The sequence below is a fragment of the Bos grunniens genome, chromosome 1, assembly GCF_055505025.1.
Source record: "Bos grunniens cultivar Pamir isolate PY7600 chromosome 1, Bosgru_T2T1.0, whole genome shotgun sequence".
NCBI lineage: Eukaryota > Metazoa > Chordata > Mammalia > Artiodactyla > Bovidae > Bos > Bos grunniens.
The window spans coordinates 10,514,293-10,537,601 of record NC_141165.1 but is presented as its reverse complement, the minus strand read 5'-3'; the positions used below and the strand labels follow the sequence as shown (position 1 = coordinate 10,537,601).

The window sequence follows — 23,309 nt, the reverse complement described above, 5'->3', positions numbered from 1 at the left end:
TAAAGCCACGGCTGGACACTGCAGTTCCGCCAGGGCCCCGAGGCACCACGCCACTTCCTCACCACATCTGGAAGTGGCGAAACCTCAGGATTGCTGCAAATGGGTGCCCTGCTCCCCCTCCAAGGGCAAGTGTGGGGAGAGGAGCAGAAGGTGAAAAGGTGACTCAAGATTATCTGGGGCCCGAGAGTGGAAGTAGGTCCTTAGAAGTTCATCAGGTCATGGCAATGAGCTCCTATGGCCACGGGCATGTCTCCCTCCGTCCGAACTCTTGTGATCATTTGGTTCATGGGCAACCAAGCCGCCCGCACTGGGCTCACTGTTTCGGTCACTCTCCTTGGTGAAGGTTTGGACCCTGTGAGTCATCTTCTCCTTTTTGGGGCCAGTTTCGGTTGGGATGTGAAACTTGCCCTTTGTCACGCAAGGGCAGGCTGTGTGCACCGAGGACCGTCTGCTGAAAGGGGTCACATAGCTAAGGAAACGCAAGCATGACATTTTCCACTCATCTGTGCATCTTTGCCGGGAGACTGGTTGAGTTCACACACTTTAAGCAACCAAGAGAGTGAGAAAGGAAAAGTCAAAAAACAAAAACGCAACTTTGGAAAATGAAGAAAGCCAGAGAAGGCTCAAGTTTTGCTCTTTGCAAATTCTGGAAATGCCACAAGATTTTGAGATGTGGCATGAAAATTTCTCCTCTTCCTACGTGGTTTGTGCTTGGTCTAATTTTGATCACCCAGTAACTAAGTATTAAAATGAACAAATCCTCAGAGATTCTGGGAGAAATCTGAATCGGGGATGTTTTTCACAGAGTATCTTAATTTATGTTTTTTACTTTTCCACTGGAACAAGCTAATGGCCAAAATGCATGCTTTTGCTCCTCAACCATTTCCTTGCCCAAACACATACCACTATTTTCGACACTGGGGCTGTATAATTATTTATTTGGGGATTTCTGAATAGAAGACAGATTCTTCAAGTGGCACAGAATTTCCTGGTTTCTCTGAATTGAACTGAGGTGGTGATGTCAGTGTGTGTCCACTTGGAGGCAAAGTGCCCGTGTTTAAGATGTCCTTTTCCCATCGCACCTGCAGCCATGCAGGAAGAATGCAAGGGGGCGTCTCCAGCTATTGGCACAAGGACAACCCCCTCAAAGTTGCCTGAAAGTCCAAGTGTTTAAAATACAGAACTAAGTTTTCCAGAAAAAATCAGCATGCATTGGATATGATGGAGCATTTGAAAAACAGCAGTTTGCTTGGAGAAAAGCCAAAACATGCCAAGTGTTTTCTCTGGAGCTGTTCTAGAAAAATGAGTTGTTTGAGGACAGGGACGGTCTTTTATTAATCTTTGCGTCTTCTGTTCTGAAGCAATAGAAAAATGTTTGATAGATGGATCAGTGAATTATTCTGTAAAGTTGCAGCTTGACAGCTGGTTCTTTATGATGTCTGACTTCACTTGGAAGGTTTGACTCTCCTTTTCAGTGGCCTGGGTGTGAGCTCTGCTTTAGTAAGAGGGATGGTTGGACAAGTCCTTCTCTTCATGAGAAGCATTAACCAAAGCCCAAAGAACCATGATGCTCTCACATGATTTTTGCATTTCTTCCAGAGGAGGCTGGCGGGCTATAGTTCATGGGATCTCCAAGAGTCGGACAAGACTGAGTGACTAAGCACAACATACCCATAGATATCACAGTCCCTCTCTGATGTTCCTTTTTCCTTTTGGTGTCCCAGTGCCTGCATGTCTCGGATGAGCAACCAAGGTTAATCCTTGCAGCCCAAACACCTCCAGGGCCTTGGAGTCACAGCTTCTTTAGGCCAAGGCCACGCCTTCTGCTCCGTATTTCCACCCTGGGGAGCCCTCTGGTTGGCGCACTCCAATTCCCTACTCTCTACCCATCAGGCCAAATGCCACACGGGACAGGTGACCATGGTGACCTCCTGTGGCTGGCCTAGTCCTGGCCCTGACCGATGGTGCCCACAGCCCAGTGCCTGAAACACAGAGCCTAAGGCCACCTGGTGCTGCAACAGAGAAGCCCAGGGGTGGACATTCTGCAGGGAAACCGGCATCAGGGTCCTCAGGGCCTGCTCGCCAGCCTGTTGGCACCCACAGCTCTGCTCCAGGAGGCTAGGAGGGCGGGTGGGGGGGCAGTAGCTGAGCAGGAAGAAGAGGGAAGCTCCAGGCAAGACTGCAGGGCCTGGTGGGCGGGGCCTACAGGGAGCTGATTTCTAGAAACGGTGACATTTACCTCCATATCCTCGGGTTCAGCCCCTGCAAATTCAACCCCAAAACAACCTTGGATCCCACCTCTGAGCTCCCAGCTACGCTCCCAAAGCCCTGTCTGCTCTTCAGCCTGCAGCCCTAGCCTCTTCCCACCATTTGTATATGGTGATGTCGATTCCCTGATTAAAACCTCCGTTTCACTGGTATCAGACCAGATTCCCAGCACGGGATGTCAAGGCCCTCTCTGCTGGCTGGATGCTCCTCTCCCACTGAGTTTTCTCTGCTTGGACATCCTTCCTGATGTTCACCTGGACAACCACCTCGTCATGCTGAGACGTCACCACTGAGATGACAAGTGGTCCAGAAAGCCCCTGAGCTTGTGGTGGGTGAGGCACCTGGTGGTGCATTTTGCCTCGGTCACTACTGTCCTTCCACCCTGGCACTGGTCCCTCAGAACAGCAACATCTGTAAACTGGGGGCCCCCCTCACTGACCCCTGCAGGCTGTGGCTTCTCTCTGGCTGACTTTTGTGTCCCCGGGGCTAGCACAATGCCTGGCACATGGCAGATGCACACTGTTCATCTGATGAATCAATGAATGAAATACCCTCATGAAATGACCTCTGTGGGTGGAGGACAGTTCTAAAAAAGTAGCCACAGGCTACTATACTTCTTTGATCAAAGACGGTCCAAAGCCTGTGAGCAATTCACCAGTGAAAACAGACAACATCAGGTCGATCACAGGGTATGACTATACCTGAGATGACTATATTATTATTATTATTATTCCTGTGTTTATGTACAGAAATATACAGCAAATGCCTGGGATGATTATATTATTATTATTCCTGTGTTATTTATGAATATTAACGAAATTCCTGCTGTGTCTGACAGGCATTCTCATTTTACAAGCTTCCTTGGAAGATAAAGGAACATAAATTCCATGCCAATAAGGAGTGGAAAGTGGAAATGGTATCGTTCTTGCCTTGCTGATTCAGCGGGACACAGCCTAACACCTGCCTGATCTCTGCCCCCCTCCCTTAGAGAGTCTCCTGCAGAAAGAAAGATGACATGGAGGTGAGTTGTACCTCTTTCTTCCTAAGTCTTGTTACACAGACATCATCTTTGAATCACTCTAAAAACCTTTTGCGGTATGTATGAAGGGCGCTGGTATACCTATTGTACAGATGAGGAGAGTGAGGCCACACACCTAAGTGTGCAAGCAGCAAGCAGGCCACCTGCTCATACTTTGTCACACTACCTTCCAAAGAGCTGCAGAATCGGCACAAACAGATGCATGTGTAGTTATCAGGAAACGGAGGACTATCAATTGGGACATGATGGCTGTGGGGGCCTCTTGAGTCCATGGATTTTGGCAGAATGCAAGACACCTCTTCAAGCCAACAGCCAGGTGTATCGATTCTCTGCTAAGATGTGGCCAAAAAAGAAAAACACGCGTGGATGTTGGCTTGTGTTTTCTCAACAGGCTGAGATACAACCTTAAGGTGGCCTGCAGGGGAACAGCCAGAAGGTCCTCAAGTGTGTGGTCCAGGGTGCCACCGTGGAGCAACTATAAACCCCCCTCCACTTGGGTGGAGTCAGCAATTACAGAGCAGGAAGAATGCGATGCCGCTGGGTGCCAGCCTGGGGAGCCGGCAACAGGACAAAGGGATTATTCTGCCTCACTGTGAAAATGGCAGTGTTTATTGTTAAAATACAATCGGGAACTAAAGGGGCATGTATGAATCATAAATATTTGCATGCCGTTAATGTCTGGACAAAGGAGTTGCAAGGGCTAAGTTGGGAGGACTTCTTTTCCCATGAAAAACAGTGCCTCGGATTACAGTACATATTTAATTTCGTCCCTTCCATTGCTGATCTGAAATTGCTGTGCCTGTCACACATAACTGTTTCGTGACCCAAGAGCTAGCTCTACAAGGGCCAAAGAATCAGGATGAGGGCCTGATGTCTCAGAAAAGTCACTCATTTAAACAAATAAATAAAGCAGGTCCCGGTTGTATTGTTTGTTAGGAGCTCACAGAGCTGCCATCAGTGACTCTGCAGAATTAGGGTCATAGCAATTGACCTTGCCATGACAAGTAATAACCCCTAAAGACTGTCTTATCTCAGGCAATCTTCACTGCACTCCGTCCGCTTTGGACAAAGTTTGAATCTGTCTCAGATAGGTCAAGGAACTTGCCCACGGACACACAGCTCTGATCCAGTGCTCCCTGCCTCCACCTCTCCCCCAGGGAGGGACATTTGGCAAATTCTGCTGACATTTCTTGTTGTGAGCACCCAGGACCGGGAGGGAGAATGCTCCTCTACTGGGTAGAGGCCAGAGATGCCACTAACCATCCCTAAATGCAGAGCATGGCCCCCACCACAAAGAATAATCAACCCGAAACGTTGCTGGTGCCCAGGATGAGACGCTGTCCTCCCAGCGGCGAATGTAGGACCGTCCACGCAGTAACTGCTAGGCTCTACTGCCGGGGTGGTCACTCGTTTGGGTGTTTAATGAGTCCCCACTCTGTATCGGGCACCAGTCCACTGGTACCTCACAGGGCTTCTCTAGTTCAGGGTGGAATCTCCTGTGTTTTGTACATTCCTGGAAGGCAGTCTCCTGGGGACTCTGGGGCCCACGTTCATCCTTTCCCGGGTGCTGGGGTCTCAGCATCACCATGCCCCCGTGTGTGCCTGCCTGCCATAGCTGGTCCTTCACACCTGCAGCCGCCCAGGAACTCCCACGTGGAGAGTTAACCCTTACCAGTCTCAGAGGATGTGACACAAAACTGACCTCCACGCCAGATGTGGGAGCTGATGACTTTACTGAGGGAAACGCACAGGAAGCGGATGGGGCAGGCAAGGTCAGAGTGAGGGTCCCCAGGCAGAGTACATGCAACCAACCCACCAGGTCCACAGTCACAGCAAAGCATATTCAAGAAATTCCACCTGTATGGATGAACCTACAGCCTGCTACATGGAGTGAAGTCAAGTCAGAAAAACAGTATACATGAACGCATACATACGGAATTGAGAAAAACGGTCCTTGATGATCCTATTTGCAGGGCAGGAATAGAGATGCAGACATAAAGAACGCCCTTGTGGACACAGCGGGGGAAGGAGAGGGTGGGATGGACTGAAATGGTAGCACTGAAACATATGCATCACCAGGCATGAAACAGATAGCTAGCAGGAGGCTGCTGTATAACACAGGGAGCTCAACCCCGTGCTCCGGGAAAACCTAGAGGGGCAGTGTAAGCGGGCGGGAGGGAGGCTCAAGACAGAGGGGACATATGTATACTGATGGCCTATTCTCACGGTTGCATAGCAGAAACCAATACAACATTGTAAAGCAATTATCCTCCAGTTAAAAATAAATTTAAAAAAAGAGAAAATTCCTCCCGTAGAAGACACCAACATGATTTCAATGAGAATGCCAGAGGACTCTTTTTTTTTTTTTTTTCCAGACCTTTTTTTAAGCCATCTTTCGCTGAATCTTCTTTTAGCAAACAAGTGATGGCAGAACCAACATGGAGGTGGCAGGAGAAAGCTCCGGAAGAACCCAGCTTTCTGTCTGCCTGTGGTCCCTGTGAAGATAGCCTTTTGGCAGCTAACCAGGGCTTCCCAGGGATGGATGGCAAGTCAGCCTCTATCCGTCCCTGTGTCTCCGCAAGGTGTGCAAACCGACTCCTTTTCCGTCTCTGTAAGGTATCAGTCAGCGACGCACACCAGGACCTTGCTTTCAGCGCCTTGTAGTTCACGTGGACGCTGTGCACTCACATCAATTCACGTTTCTGGATGAGTGGCTCTCTGCCCCTGACTGGTGCCTGATGGATAGGCACAGGCACTGAGAAGCCAGCTGTGCACTTTCACGGCTTTTGACGGTCCCCACGGACCTGCACCTGCATGACATTCCTAAGGAGAGACTGAAAGGAGGGGGGCAGTCCTCCAGGAAGAGATTTTCCTGCCTCCCTCCTCCACCTGCAATGGAGAGACCCCCCTCCACCTGCAGTCTCTTTTTCTGGAAGCCACACACCACCCCCAACCCAAGAGATGTGGAGATGGTGCAGTTCTGTGTATACAGAACTCTATTATATTTTGATATTTAGAAAAAGACTTTCATATTTAGTGATGTTCTCTACTTTTTAAAATTCTGTGTGAACTTTCTGATTAATTCATAAATTTTGTAAAGAGGCAGAAAGTGCTAGGAAAAAAAGAGGACACATTACCACTGATCATGATCAGTGTGAGAGGCCAGCGCAGGGTTTCTCAGTCTTGACGGCGTGACTAATGCTCTGCACGGTAGGGCTGTCCTACGCACTGAGGAATGGCCTCTGCTCTCCCACCCCGGGGTGGGACACAACCAAAAATGTTTGAAGATATTGCCAAATGTGGGGACCCACTGTGGGAGACCACCATGAAAATTGATAAGCAGATACACAGATAAGATCTACCAGCTCTAACCAGCCCTGAGGTTTCAAACGAGATGGGGAAAGCAGAAAAATGTCTGGACCGACCCCAGGTCGTAGGTACTGGAAACACACCCATTTAAAGAGGTGAAAGCTGTGTTAGGATATGAGTTTAAACTGTTTCTCATTCATTATAGACAGATAGACAGACAGTGACTATACTCTGTACAGTGATTTCAAATGGAATCAAGGAAAAACATCTCTAAAAACCCCAAATCAATGCCTGGAGCAACCTGGAGCACTTCCACCTCCAAACAGGCCTATCCCACCTTGCCTCCTCTGCTGAGATCTGATAAGCACACAGATCACCAACTGTGCTCAAACGCCCATATTCCTGTGCACTGCCTTTGTTTGCACCAAGGAAGTCTCCTTTGTTTGCACAAGGTGACTCAGTTAAGGCCACACACCACCAGCAGGAGGGTGCTGGCCAGACCTCCCATTCACCAGATCCAGGAGAGTCCTTGGATGGGAGGCTGGGGGTGGGGCTGGGGGTGGAGGAGGCACAGTTCTGCAGACTAGGCTGCACCTACATTCTTTTTAACTGTGGTGTTGGAGAAGACTCTTGAGAGTCCCTTGGACTGCAGGAGATCAAACCAGTCCATCCTAAAGGAAATCAGTCCTGAATATTCATTGGAAGGACTGATGCTGAAGCTCCTATACTTTGGCCACCGGATGCGAAGAACTGACTCATTGGAAAAGACCCTGATGCTGGGAAAGATTGAAGACAGGAGGAGAAGGAGACCACAGAGGATGAGATGGTTGGATGGCATCACCGACTTGATGGACACGAGTTTGAGCAAGCTCTGGGAGATGGTGATGGGTAGGGAAGCCTGATGTGTTGCAGTCCAAGGGGTCGCCAAAAGTTGGACACCACTGAGCGACTGAACTGAACTGACGGCCTTAATGATGCTCTGAAATCTCAAGGTAAAAGTAGGGATTCACTCAAGTTGAGAAATAGACAGGAAATGTACTTCCATCTTCAAGAAAAACAGTGTAAGTGGTTCCTACATGAAAGCTTACTCACCAAGGAAACCAGAGGAAATGCATTCTGTGTCCACTGACAGGATGGCCACCGGGTCTCCTGAAGGAGGTTGCTGGGATCACCTTATGATTTTTAGGTCTTCAACAACCTGAAACCCTTGGTGATGGAAGAAGTTCAGTGACAAAATAGAGTTTCTAAATGGGATACACTGCCTGATATAGCCTAATAGAGACGAGAATGTGCTAGAATCTCAAATCAGTGCCAACAGGAATGCCATGGAAAGCTTTGTTCTCAACGTGGACAAAATAATACATCTCTGTTGAATACGGTACTTGCATCAGGACCAATGACAGAGGGTAAGTGTTGCTGGAAGTCCACTAATGCATGTTCATAAACATAAAAATCTTAAAGAGCAGCAATTCATCCCCCACGCCCTGAGACGGAATTGATAAAACCAGAAACCTTTGAAAGTATTCATTCATAGGCAGCTCATTAAAGCTACACTGCTCACTTATTAATTTCTGTTAATTGCTTTTTGGGGGCTTCAGATGAGATGTTATTAGTGTGGATTTAGTCTTTTCAGTGGAAGTACACACACACACATACAACACACACACACACACCCCCCTTGTGACTCAAAGTCCAATAGATCCTTCAAAACTACATAACCCTTCCATACTAACAGTACATGGTTATTCATAAACAACCCCTTTCTGATTTGACAATGTTTTATAACCACCAACAGAAAGAAAACAGTCATCAGGCAGTATACCATCTCTCTTTTCAGCAAGTCATTTTTCTTTAAAAATAATAAAGAAAAGGAAACAGAATATGTTCTTCCATGACCAGTCTTCTCCACCCTCTCTCGCCCCTCTCCAACCAGCACAAAAGAAAATACAAAACTGATTTATTAGAACCAGTGCAGCACTGGAGCCATTGGCTGGATCACTGTTTATGTCTATAATGCTTGCTGCTGAAACAGGAAGCTCTAAAAATCACTCAACCATTATTTCTTTCGGAAGCACTTTCTGACTGATAGTCTTCTGTCCCCACCAAAAAGAGCTGCTTCAACCTAAAGCGAGTGGGCTGACAAGGAAGGGGTTTGCAGGGGTGGGATGGGAGGTGTGGGGGATGGGAGTGGTGGACGGAGTCCAGCTTCTGCCCATCAACTCTTAAATATTGTTCATACAAATAACCTCAACTTAAAAAAGCTGTCTAACACTATCAACAATACCTGGCACTTCATAAAATCAGCAAGAAAACCATGAAGAGATCAGTCGCAAAGCTACGTGTTCCAGGCACAAGCATTTTTCAAGAAAGCTCTCCTCCTTGGTCTTTGCCACGACACCAAGCAGGACAGGAACTGCTGGGTGGTAGGCAGCAACTTGCTTTGAAGAAATGTTACTCTTTCTTGGGCAAATGTGAAACGGAATGAGAAAACTGATCTCTAGAGACAAACTCTGCATCAGATCATGGACACCAGCTTTCCACCTGCCATCAAAAGGTGTTATTTGCTTGGGCTGCCTGAGGCTGCACGTATCAGAGGCTGAGTCTTTTCCTATCCGTGTTTGCCCACCTGGAAGTGTGAAAACAGATCTCAGTGTATATATTATCATTTTAAAAGGTAGATCTGTAGCAATCCAAAAAAACCCAGGGGACGGGGGTGGTAATGGGAGAGGTGATTTTAATACAACCCATGTCTTTTCCTTGTATTCTCTCCAGGAGGTCTGACTGCCAACTGATTATCTTGAATGTTATCCACGAAACAACACTGGGATTGTCAGATCAATTTTCCTCCCCCTATTATATGAGTCTGTGATAAAACAGAGAAGGACTGGGATCTGATGATGATATTGTGAGTCATCCAGACCATTTCTTAGTAATAACCACTCCATAAGGACACGTCTCGCTTTGTTTAGAATACCGGTACACTCTAGCCTTTCCTGCATGTACCTTTGCTTCAACCAGTCTTTCACTCATCTGAAAGGCAGCCTCCCCATCCTGTTCTGCGAATATAGTCAAATACCTTAAGAATGAAAATCCTTCAGTAACGAACATTACACAAATGTACAACCACCCTGATTGTGGCAGGGTAAATATTATGTCTGGGAAGTCGTCCACAGCAAGAACATGAGGAAGGAATTTCATTTTATAAAAGGGTTGAGAAGGGTACTATTTGGAAAGTGGGCAAGATTAAAATTGCCATGGAGGTCAACATAAACAGAAATTTCCACCAAGAAATTAAACCCGGTCCTAATGGACGGTGGGGGAACCCTGTGGCCTTGCTGGGCTGGTTGGGAATTCGAATTGCAGGTCTGTAGCCAGGTGGCCAGGCACTCACTAGAGAGGAGGTTGCCCCTTCAATGACAAAATAAGCCCTTCTCCTTTGCAAGGGACCATCTGTGTGTATACCTGCAGGCGTCTTAAAGGTCTGGACCAGTAGTTTGAATGGGATCTCCTTTCCTAATTATGCAAACCAGGCCCTGGATACAATAAAAGCAGGTGTAACCAAAACAGCACAGGGAGCAAGAATGTCTAACTCATGTGTTCATTTATTTCCTCATTTTCTGGTTATCTATAGCATGCAGCACCATGCTAGGCTGGCCCTCCACGGTCAAGGAAAAGTTCCAAATTCACAGATTCTTGCCTTGGGGGAGAGCAGGTCCATGAGATCCCCAGAAGTTCCATAAAGGAGCTTCAGCAGCCTGTACAAGAAACTGGGTGTGTGAGTGCATACATGCATTCCCCCACCACTGGGGAGAAGGCTTTCAAGGATTTTCAAAATGATTCCTGGATGTTCCGAAAATTAAAAATCTCAATCTTAGAAAAATCAGAAGGAAATCTGCAGTGGATTCTCTTCCCCCATTTATGATACGATAGATAATACGTCTGGTAGATTTCCTCTTTGGTTCTAAAATGAATTAACTAAGGCCGTATTCCCTGACTGATCTATTCCTTTCCAACTGATTAAGTACTCCAACAGGGGAGAAAGCACTCATGGATTTCATCACTAAAATGTCTCCAACGTCTCTCGACTGCAGCCGTGATACAATTTCTTATAACTGAAAATATCCATAGCACCTGCTTCAACGACGGATGGAAGCTATGTGAGCTGCCACTAATGAACGTCACCAAAGAAGAGCTCCCCCTGATCCTGAACTTGGATTTTTCTGGAGGTAAGGGATAGTCCCCAGTGCGCGTGTTTAGGTGTGAACAGTTCTGAACAACAACCCCCTCTCCTGGGATCTACTATCTCGCCTTCCATTGTAAAGGAATGGTAGATCTACATGGTGATACTGAATCAAAGGGAGAAAATTCCCAGGGTGAGATAGCCCTGAAGGAGAGATTTAAGTTGTCAGGGACAGAAAAGAAAGGAAGGAGGAAGGCCCAGATGGCTACAGCCTTCACCAGTATTTTTTAGGGGCCAGGGTTGTCAGTGAGGCCTTCAAAGCCGGATGGGCAGGTTTTCCCAGTTGCAGGCTGAACCCGAGGTTAGGAACCGCGATCCTGGACCCGAGCCAGCACCCAGGCAGATTGGTTTTGTGGAAAAGAGAAAAACCCTTCCATGTTTCACCCCTGACAATTTCTAGGAGCTTTTACAATCCCTAGGGACTGAAGGCTGAGAAAAGAAAAGGGAGGTTCTTTTTCTACCCTTTATTTAGAAGGGAGTACCAGGCCGCTTTGAGAAAACTCATCAGACCACTGGCTTTACACAGAATGGGAAACTGGCGGTGAAATGTTCGGATGAGCCAGCGGCCAGGACCTTCCCGGCCCCAGCGTGGTGTGGTGATGCCAGTGTTGTATTTTCAGACACATTTTCAAAACCAGAAAACAAAATAGGGGATAGTCTTAAGATCACTTAATAAAACATTATGAAACTTTTAAAAGGATGAGATTCCGCAAGGGAGATTAAGGCTAATTGTTAAAATGAGGGAAAGTCATCTGCTCCCTTCATAATGAGAAGCAAATTGCAAAAAACGAAAAAGAAAAAACCTGGCAGGCGCTGATGTTGACACTCAAGACTTGAAAGAGTAAAATAAAGTTGTTATTTTACGATTATGGAGAGAAATTACCAGTCAGAGTCAAACTGGGCCTTTCGACAGCTCATTTTGTCTTGTAGTACTTAACCAAAAAAAAAAAAATCACTCAAGACTGACAACATACAGGGTAACTAACTGGGTACAACATTTATTTTGGGGTTCCTCTGTTTTGGATCGCTTATTAGCACACATGGGAAGCAGAGCCTGGTCAAAACAGATACTGTTCATATTTGCAGCATTTCAGTTAAGTGTCTCATTCCACACCATCAGAAGACAGCCCAGCCTTGGTTGCAGCTATTCCACTTTGCAGACTCAAAGGCATCCTGGCACTAATCAGGCAGCCGAACGCAAACAATCCACACCTTGGGGAAACAGTTCACTGTTCCCCAAGTCAACACAAGCTCCTCTTAGTCACCCACTCAAAACAGACACGGCCAGTGAGGGATGAGAAACGCCAGCACAGAAAGCAGGCTGCTTTCAGCATGTCCTTCTTTATCATCACCAGCCTCCTGGCCCTTGCGGGAAGGCCACTTATTGCACTTCTTAGGGGAAAATGGCATGGACCACTGAAGAGTTCCCAGAACTTGCATAACCAAAACCCAACTCATAGACCTACACAGATGCACACGATGTAATACTACTTCCTCTGGAAACATAACCCAGTGATCCTCAGCTATGGTTTCTCAGGAACAGAAATCCACAGGAATTGAATTGAGATGGTTACTGGACCAGACGGTCGGGCCTTTGTGTTTTATTGGCTTCTCACCCACTCTGCCAGCTACTCATCTGAAACCTCGGAGATGTTTTCTAAACATGTATCTCTGAACCACAATGGGAACTCCATTTACTGAAAGGCAAGGACTTTTAATATAACCAGTGAACCCATAGATGACCTTGTGCCTTTATACCTTATAACATCATTCATGCTTTCAATAAGTGGATATAATTTTCTTGGCCTTAGCCTACTATTAACATAGTGCTATAAACAAACATTTTCAACCATGTTATAAGTTTAAAAAATTTTTCTCCACCTATGATTCTGTTTTTAAAATTCCCCAGACAGCCAGGATAACACAAACACAACAGCCAAAAAAAGCAACATGCCTTTACTCCCTTTCCTCTCTGACTAATCAAATTCCCCAAGAACACAGATTTTCAAATGCCTTTATAAAGACTAATGATTACTCTTCTGTTTAACTGTCTGTTGGTTGTACTTTTACTTTTTTTCAAAACGAGTCATCTACTGTTATTTAGGTATTTTCTACGTCATTTTTTATCATACTCAAAATAACTTTTATTCATAAGCTTATTCAACACTGTATCACAAAAATGCAATTTTCAAAACAAACTATCTTACCTCCTTCAGTTAAACAAACAGTACTTACTGCTAATTTATAAAACAGGACCAAGGTTCTTACAATATAAAGAAAACACAATATTTGAAAATGACTGGAAGCCAGAGGAGATTACAAGCCAAGATTTCTCTTTCCGGTTGAATACTTTGATAACATGTATGGAGAAAGAAAACTACACATAGAAGCACATTGATATAACAATTTCTCGGGAGAGTTCAATCTTTGGTATTATTAGTACCTAAAATATTAACTGGGCCCAGCCCCTCCCTACAGATAATAATAAGCCATCCAAATTATATACAGGAAAGTCACGTTACCATCAGAATCACCAAATCAGAATGTTACTAACACTATTTCTTCATATTTCACCATAAAAAGTGCTTCTTTGAAACATATGGAATAATCATCTACTATATAACCCTTAAAATTACTAGAAGTGATCATGTGAAACTCCGTCACTTATAGCACATGGACCAGAAGTTAAAGGCTTCCAGTAAAGAGATTTCTGAAAATTATCAAAGAGAGAACCCCAGTTGTATGATCTTAGCTTCCATGATGGCACGTTTTATATTTTTACATTTTAGTAAAGATCTGAGAGGTTTTCTTGGAATTTGCAATTCATGTCTTATCTGCTTCAAATCAGTCTTAAACCAATTCAATAACAGAAAACAATAATGTAAAGCCAGATTCTGTTAGAAACATTATATATTAAATAACAAGGTTGACATAGCAACAATAATGGGAAGAAATGACTATGCTTCTAGGGAATCCCATCACAGAAACTTCTAGATGTTTTGAAATCTGGGTTTGTTGCCATGTAAATACTGGGTGTTTCAAGTTCAGTTCTGACAGATACATACCTCTTCCACTCCGACCGACAAACCTGAGGTCATTGAATCTCGCAACTTGGTTTTTCATGGCCGCAGTTGCATTTCTCAGTTCAGCTGAGTAGTTTTCATCATTGCCTGCCATCACGGTCACCAGAGTGCCATCCGGAACGTCCCCCAGAGCCACCACCTAAACACCCATCAAGGGACAAACACAGACATCAGGTATGTTAGAAACTTTGACGTCATTTGTGTAACTGTTCTAAAACTGAACGGATATTGTGATGCTTTTTAGTTTGCAAAGGAATAGCAAACTAAATCATAACTTATATCATAAATTAAAACAACAGAAAAGCTATTAATGGGAAGATTTACTTTAAATTCCACTATGTAAAATTATGGGCTTCCTTGGTGGCTCAGACAGTAAAGAATCTGCCTGCAGTGCGGGAGTCCCAGGTTTGATCTCTGAGTGGGGAAGATCCCCTGGAGAAGGGAATGGCAACACACTCCAGTATTCTTGCCTGCAGAATTCCAGACATAGGAGCCTGATGGGCTACAGTCTATGGGGTCGCAAAGAGTTGGACACGACTGAGTGACTAAGAACACGCACGCACGTACACACACACACATGTAAAATTATAGATATTTAAATCATAAAACATTCACCTAATAAAGCCACATAAGGTCACAGGACATGGCTGGAATAAGGCTCACTATAGCAAGGGCTTTGAAAAGCTATGGCTTCTTATGAATACAATCATCGCTTCTTAATTCTCCATATTTGAGAAACACAATGTCTTGTTTTTTTGTAAGTTTATAGCCTAACCCATTTTTCATTTGTCCAGACCTCTACCAATAGGCCTAAGAGGGTTGATTTTGCTTTTGAGGTGTTTAAACTTCTGCTAAAATTAAATCTGATTGCTTCCACTGAATTGCTGAATATTCGTAAATGACTTACACTCTCCCTTCACAATTAGTTCATCCTTATTGTCCCTACTTGATTCTATGATTTTGCTTTTCATTAGCATTGAATTGCAGTATGCAAGAGAAAAACATCAGAAACATAATACTAATTACAAAATCAATAGACCTCAGAGAAGAGGGGTGCTCACTTTGATGTGCTGCTCTGATTTCAGGAGCAAAATTTCAACACATTTTTATTCTGTGAGTCCCAGAGATGTCTTAACATGGACCTGATAGATAACTGAGATTTTTTTCCAAACCCAGATGATGTTGAAGAAGAATTCCTTCAATGTACCTGAATGGAAATGGATTTCCTATCAGGACTAGTAAAGTAAATTAGTAAATAAATATTTTGACACTTAGGTAATTTTTTAAAAAAACAGGAATTTTAAGGCAAAACGCATGGCCAACGATGCTTCATGTAGGAATATCCATTTCTTGGGAAATGGACATTTGATCCTTCTAAATTCCATTGTTTGTGTTTTCTAAAGTGGTCGTAGAATTTCAAATCAAAATCAGTTCTACTCGTGATCACGATCTCCTATCACTTGCAATACCCCTGATTGGTATTTTCTCAGTGACTAGTGAAATGTGTGCTCATCATTCCAATTTTATAATCGATAGGGGGGGTTATTTCATTTTATATTTTTTAAACTTATTACAATAAATTTATTACAAAGATAAAGTATTCCATAACCCAATGTCCATAAACTGATAATGGACTTTAAAACTGTGATAGATCCATACAATTGATATTATCTCATCACAAAAGGGAATAAAGTTCTGATACATGCTACCACATAGATGAACCTTTGAAACAGTACACTAAGAGAAAGAAGCCATTCACAAGAGGTTCACGTATTGTACGATTGCATTTATATGAATAATCTAAAATATGCACATCCACAGACATAGAAACTAGATGACGGGTTGTCGGGGGCTGAGGGAGAGAGTAATCAGGAGTGATTGCTAGTGGGTATAGGGTTTTATTTTTGAGTTGTGTTAGTAAAGCATTCCACAGTGGTTATTCCTCCTCTGGTTTTCCACTTCCCCATTTTTACCTAATATTTGATACATAATTTTTGCAGGGGTAACACCTATATTTCAGTCCTCTTTTTCTGTCTGCATATAAGGCTGCCATAGGCCCCCTTCTATGACAGAAAAGCCATGTTTCTCTAAATTCTCATCTTCATTGCCTGCTTAGTCATCACCCTTTCTCATGTCATCCAGTTGACCGTTTATTCCTTTTATTTCCTAAGGCGCTTCAGCTGTTGGATTCTAAGGACTATGACGGGGAAATTGAACCAACTCACTATAAGAGGTAGGCATCTTTCTGACCCCAGGACTGTACCAGGAGACTCAATTCTTATAGCAATAGGCAGGCATGTACCTCACCTATTTTATCCAACTTGCACTCTTATCTTTCTTTCCAGTCCTTTCCATCCAAATGTTGGACATGTTTTCTATAAAGGAAATTTAAAAGCACAGCTATTTCTTCCCCAAGCACCCTCTAATTAGGTAGTTAGAGCCTATTATAAGTACGTTTGTTGCTGTTAAATTAAGAGCAGTAATATGACAATTCCCTTTTGTTTCAAAACCATTATTGAAATAAATCTCCTTGATCAGTTATGTAGTTCTTGTTACCATTTTTTCTATTGCCGTGAAGTAGACTTGCTTTATTCTGCTCTTTTCAGTCTCTTAAAAATCCACCCCCAGTCTGTTTCCCCCCCCCAACTGTTTTCACTTCCCTCTGTAAAATTAGCGCACAATGTTGAAATGTCCTCCTTGAAAACATATTTTTACTTCCTCATCCCCATCTCCCTGTGATGACCTGGCGTCTCTGTTTTAATTCCACATTCAGTAAGTAAGTATACAGGGACCGGATCAACTGCATGGTTTTCAAACTGAATAACTCATTGTTGGTTAAAGAGCTTAAAATAAATCAATCTTGTTTTATAACTACCAAAATGTATTCTAAATCATCTTCCTCCCACTGGCCCCTCTCATAGTGCTCCATGTCTGTGCCTCACTCATCTTTCCAAACTATCCTCATCAGTAATGTGGCAAATTCATGAGGCAGTCACCAAACAAAAATACAGAGTAAAATAATCATGGTGGCTAAACAAGAAAAAGTTGTTGATGCTGGAATTTAAGACTAAAGAAATTAGGAGTTTATCTTCTTTTCCCCTTTTTCAAACTGAAGCAGGAGTCAAAGATATTTCAGGGCTCAAAGATCATTTACGTGGCCTTTTATAGATTTTTCTTGGTGAGGAGGAGGGAAAGAATTAAATCCAGGAAAACTACACTAATAAAGAATATCATCTAATTGTTAGCAAGCATTCTTAGACTAGAAAAATATTTTTAACTTAAAAACTAACATTTCTGTTAATTTGATATAGATTTTATCACTGATAGGCAATATGCAGAGAATTTTTTTTTTAATCTAACTTCAAACAGAATAAAAGAAACAACTGGAATGAAAAGCTATAAACAATAGGTAAGGAAACACAAACGTTTACATTTTAACACAGACCAAACAGACAAGAAGAGACTTGCTGGCCAAAGGATATCTCTTTTTTTTTTTTTTTTTAACTTCTCTGTTTTTAAAGTATCAGGAAGTTGGGCAAAATATCAAGCCTCTTCTATATTACAGAACCTCCCCACACTGCTCTTGGTCAGCCTGTTCACGGCTGAAACTGGCATTTTAAACCAACTCTAGTTAGGCTGAAATTATAGTCACAATTCATTTATTTCAAATCCCTTAAATTTCCAGTGTTTTAAAGAAAGTTGAGGGGTGGAACTTAGCATTCAGCTGAGATGACATTTACTGCATAGCTAGGAGACCATGATCTCACCAACAGAAACGTTACTTCTTTCTTTCTTATGAAAAGAATATTACTATCAGCGTCCAAGGCCTCTCAACTTGCTGAAGGCATGTTTATGCCTTCGGACTCTGGTGTACCAGGGCCTAAATAAACTTTAATATTACAGTCTTAAAAAACACATCCTAAGTCATCCGAACAGCTTTTTTTGACTGCTTCGGTAATTAATGAGTAACAGGTAGCAAATTTAAGACTTTTCTCTGTAGTAAAATAGGGATCTCTTCTAAGCTAAAAAATAAAGGCAATTTCACCAGAGACACGGGGGCGTGGGGGATATTTTAGGGCCCAGGATAAGCAATTAGGATGGTTTTCATCTATTTTAAGGAAAACTCACACCTTAAAATCTCCCTTTAGTTTCAAAGATTAAAGAAGAGGATTTACACATATTCAGAAGATGCCTAAAGAATCATTTCAGTGCTCCTTCTCATCAATACCATCAGACTTTATCATGGTTTTACATTTTCTCCTCCTTAGTATGGGGGATCGTAGTAATTCTTTAGTGCTTACCTTCTTAAAGAGGTTGTCTGGGGCTTACATAAAATCCAAATTCTAAAGTACTAATTTCTATAGCAAGTGCTTGGGAGGTAAGTAGTGCAAGATGAGTACAGAGTGGAGTCAGGGACACAAAAGTTTAGCTTGCTTTATTCCTAATCTTTGTGCTTGTTCCCTCACTGGCAGTTTTGTCTGCTTCTTCCGTTAGGCGGTGAGCAGGTCTCCTTTAGAAAGAGGCCCCTCTTCCTGGGGACTGGAGTGGCGACAGATTGTTCACCAAGCGGCCTGATTCCTCTACTGTCCTTTCCTTTGCCCCCAAAGTTGTCAAGATCCACTTTAACTTTTTTCAAGAGGTTTATACCTTGATCTTGAACCTAGAAATGATCACTCAGTAAAACAGATCTTTTTAAAACAGTGAATTGTCAGAAGTCATTTTAAAAAGGAAACCTCTAGGGTTATTAAGATTTCTGCTAAAGGGAATTCCCTGACGGTTCAGGAAAGCAATTTACGTGATTTTCCCCCCCTTTTTTCCATTCTTTTTAGAAGGAAATACTTTCATGGGGTGGCTTGAGAAATGACCTGGCCCTAACTCCTTCAGATTCTTAATCAGTTAGTATTTGGGGTGTGGGTTCCCTAGCCGAGGAGACTATGACTTCGCCCAAAGGAAGCCACAGATCTCTGAGAACCCACACTCCCGTGGTGTGTCTGTAGCACCTGGTTTAAAGGACCCTCGGGTTGATTATCAGCCTGTCTCCTCCCCTCTGCACTTATCTGCAAGTGACCCGGGGCCCATCCCCGTCAGAGCCGAGGAGGTCTGCCGGCTGAGTCCTTTTATATACAGGGATTAGAGTGATTTAAAATTGAAATGAGCTCCCAACCCAAATCTGTAGAGGTGGAGGAAGAGACAGGAAAGAGTCCAGCAGCTGCTCAGACTCATCGTCCTTTCTATCCTCCTCAAAAACTCCTTCTTTCAGAAAATTGAGGCAACTCTATACAGGCAGCCAACTGCACTTTTTGTTTGTTTTAAAAACCATAATCTAAGTATGGAAGGTGTCTAAAGCGTAAAAATAAAGAACTCCGATAGTTAACTTGTGTTTTAAAAAGTGAACATTTATTCATTGTAACTAGCTAGAAATCCATCCCAGGCTTGGAACCATAAAAAACTTTAATCTCCCCTTAAAGAGGACAATTATGTAGCCAGATTTTATTTTATTTTTTTAAGAATAAAAAGAGTAGATGATCTTTATAGCTTCCACCCCCACCCCTTGCCTATCTTAGCCCCTTTAAAAGAACAGGAAATGACAGCACTGATTGTATTTAAAAAGCTGCCCCTTCTTCAACCCACCCAAGACAGAAGAACTGAATCCCTACCGCCGAAATGAAACGTCTTCTGTTTGCTGCCAGGGGTGGTGGGACGGTTGTTTAAAAACGCCCGGGGTTGTTTATATAGCCCCTTTGAAGGCCAAGGTTTTTCAAGACAGCTGAAAGCTAGCGCAAGATGAGGGGTGAAAATTGAACGCGGACCTCTGAAACTAAAAGGCTGAAGTTTCCTGGTCCACGTCACCGTCCCCCTCCCCTCAAACAGCAAAGCAGGCGGATGAGACCCCCAGGCTCACGGCAGCCCGCTATGCCTCCTTTCGCTGACCCGGGGCTTCAAGCTAGGTGAGCCGGCGATAACATTCAAGAGGGTTCCCGGAAAAGAAACAGGATTCGCTACTTGCGGCTTCTGTCAGGAATAGGCTAGAAGCTCAAAACAAAACAACAGAAAAAACACTCCTCCGAAAACTTTTGCAAATTTAACAGAGTCCGCCGTGGACTTTGAACTTGCTAATTCCTACAGTGCTGTTAAAGAGGGGGTGGATGAGGGGAAAAGCCCTGAGAGTTTTCCTTGTCAAGTTTCTTTTCCTGGATCCAAAGGTATATCAAAGTATCTCAATTTTATTTCCTGATGCTTTCCTCAGAAGGGCTGGGTTCCGGCCGGGTACTTTTCCTACTTTGGATCAAAGCGAAGGACCGCTGCCCGGGGAGGAGGTCCCGCCGGCCCTCCGTGGACGTCTTTGGGGGAGGGCACCCTTAATTTTTTCAACCGTCCCCCGGAGGCCTCGGCGGCCTACTGAAGCGGGACCCCTCCACCATCGGCCCCACCCCCGGCCCCACCGAGGGTCGCCACGGCAACGCAGCATCCCCCGAGTGCGGAGCGCAGAGGGGTGGACCACGGGCCTCCGCGCCGGCCCCTTTCTAGAACCCAGCCCCGCCTGCCTGGCCACGGCCCTTCCCTGATCGCCCCGGCGATCGACTGGCCTCTGCCTGTCCTCCCGCCACCCGCTCCGGCCCGAGTTACCTTGAAAGCGATGGGCAGGGTCTTGTTGCAGCGCCAGTGCGTGGGCAGCACGGAGCAGAGGAAGTTGGGGCTGTCGGTGCGCACCAGCTCGCCCGGGTGGTCGGCCAGCACGTCCACCATGCTGCGGTCGCCGCTCCTCAGCTTGCCGGCTAGGGCGGCGCCGGCGTCCGGGGCGCCCAGCGGCAGCGCCTCGCTCATCTTGCCCGGGCTCAGCGCGGTGGAAGGCGGCGTGAAGCGGCGGCTCGTGCTGGCATCTACGGGGATACGCATCACAACAAGCCGATTGAGTTAGGACCCTGCAAACAGCTCCTACCAGACGGCGACAGGGGTGCGGATCTTCAGCAAGCAGCTCCCGGGAGACCAACATACAAGTTCAGGGGCCTTTATTGCTGCAAGGTGGCTGGGGGAGAGGGGGGAGACTAAGTTACGAACAGTCCAGGTAGGCGGAAAAAGTTCTAGTTCTGACGATCGGCCTCAGCTCAGACCTGGGCACCGACCACTTAGTGCTTTAAAAAGTGGGCGACCAGAATCCAAAGTCAAGTGCCAAGGGACCCTATCTTCTGAGTCTTGCTTTGAGAGTTTGAAGTTTCAGTCTTTGGCTGTTACAGAAGTACCCGGAGGTAAAAATCCCCATACACTTCCTAAACTGTTTATGCGGAGAGCAGAAGGACCAGCAAATACAGGATTTGGAAGTTCCAGTAGTTAATTGCCTGTCAGTTCTTCTTTTTTTTTCCCCCCCCAGGTGAGTTTTGTCTAAAGTCCAAACACAACAGAAAATATACGAGTGTTTTCAAATACGGCGCCACTTTTTATTCATGCAAAACTGGCTTCGGTCCTCAAAAGCGAGAGCTGAGACTTCCAAAAGGTCCTGCTTCTAATGTATGTGCACATATATATAAACATATACATATGCTCTACTTTATAAAATATTTACAATACAATCTGTAGAGAATTTAAACACAACAGAAACCCATTAATGTTCGCTGCAGGTTTTTTTTTTTTTTTTTTCTTCTTCTCTAAGTAGCTTTGAGAATCAGCTTCAGTAGTTGAAGAAGGGCTGGGCGAGAAGGACTTGTCATGTTTTCAATACATTCTGGCAAAATGCTCAGTTCAGAAAATTCAAGCTTTATCAAAGAAAAAGCTGATCTTAAAAAAAAAAAAATCCAAGTCGATGACACTCAGGGTTCAGCTCTCCACATCTGAGAACTCGGGTTTGGGGATGTTGGTTAAGTTTGTGGCTGATCCTGTGGTTTGGTGGGAGGTGAGCTGCAGCAGAGTCAGACGCACGCAGGCACGCACTCTTCGGAAGCCAGCCGCCGTCTACAGCGACTCCGGTGAGTCAGCCCCGACTTGGGCAGTAGCGAGACGAGCTTCCTTCAACGTCGCCCCAGCGCCGGCCGGGTGAACTGCCCGGACGCGCCAATTTACCCACACTCACCGCGGAACCGCAGCAGGTGGAGCGGGCCCTGGCGAGAAACGCTCCGCAGCGCAGATCTCAACAGACGGGGCGGCTCGAGTTACACAAGCACGCACACCCTGCCACGCACACGCGCCACTTCACCACTCGCCACGAAGCCCGGCGCACTCTCTCCCGCTGTTGTCAAAGGACACAACCGGAGAAAAGTTCACACCCAGCAAAGAAATGGAACCATCCAGCCAAGAAACCAGTTCATTCAAAAGTAGGAAAACGCAAAAACAACAACAAAAAACCCCACACACAAAAATCAAAATCGAAGTTCCAACGCGGTTCTAGAAAAAACGGCAAAGATTGACTTTCCTGTGGCGTCCCCAGTATCCCCAACAAGAGGTGCCTGCCGGCTCAGGGCCGGGCAGCGTGGTGCCCTGGCTGGGTCCGGCCGCGGGGCGCTCGTCCCGCCTGCGCCCGCTGGCTCTATGAATGAGAGTGCCTGGAAATGAACGTGCTTTTACTGTAAGCCCGGCCCGAGGAATTCCATTCCCTCAGCTCGTTTGCATAGGGGCGGCTGCCGGCCAATCACAGGCCTTTCCGGTATCAGGCAGGGCGCGGCTCGGTGCCGCGGGCTCCTGGAATTGGCCCGCGCGCCCCCGCCGCCGCCGCGCGCTACTGTACGCGGCCGGGGTGGAGAGTCCACCGCCAGTGCGGTGGCCACGCCGCGCTCCTCGCATCCACAGACCCGCACTCACACTCTCCCACGCTCGCTTGAGACCGCCATCCCGGTGCGGACGGCGGCGGCTTTGCACACCCGCGGGCTTGCGCGACCGGTAGTCCGCCCGCCCGCCGCGGGGGGCTGCCGTGGTTCGGAGACCCAGGAGGTGGAGCAGAAGGCCGGTCGGCCTGGAGGGACTGAGGCCGCGCGCTGAGCCCCGAATGGTCCGGTCTCAGAGATCTGTCGGAGGGAAGCGTCCCGCGAGCCATGGAGATAGATGAAGCGGCCGCCGCTAGGCTCCCGAGACCTGGGGTCTGGGCGGCCCCAAGGCCTCCGCTTTCCCGACGTGGATGGGATTCGGCCGCGAGGGGGCCGGGAAGGGCTGAGGGCCCAGCCCGGGGAGCCGCTTGGCGCCGGTTGGCAGCCGCGGCGAAGTGGCGCTGATTCATTTACTGAGGCCAGACGGTGGTCGGTCTCCACGACCTGCCTTTTGTGTGTTGAGTTTTCTCTCTGGGTTTGTTTTCTTGGTGTTTTTCGCTGCGTCTTGACGCGGCGCGCCTCGCTCAGGTGGAGTTGAGCTTAGCGGCCAGCGAAGGAGTTCCGTAGTTCAGAAAAGA

General features: G+C 45.7%; 1 protein-coding gene across 5 annotated transcripts in view; it reads right to left on the bottom strand.

Annotated features, from left to right (window-relative positions):
- The window catches only part of RUNX1 (RUNX family transcription factor 1), a 269,894-nt gene that overhangs the window by 74,320 nt on the left and 172,265 nt on the right, over positions 1-23,309 (bottom strand). For all 5 annotated transcript variants that reach the window (XM_086416556.1, XM_086416572.1, XM_086416563.1 and 2 more), the window contains 2 exons: positions 20,567-20,820; positions 13,922-14,078 (listed from right to left, as the gene is read on the bottom strand). In XM_086416556.1, coding sequence (XP_086272682.1) covers positions 13,922-14,078; positions 20,567-20,820 — 411 coding nt within the window. The remainder of the gene's footprint in view (positions 1-13,921; positions 14,079-20,566; positions 20,821-23,309) is intronic.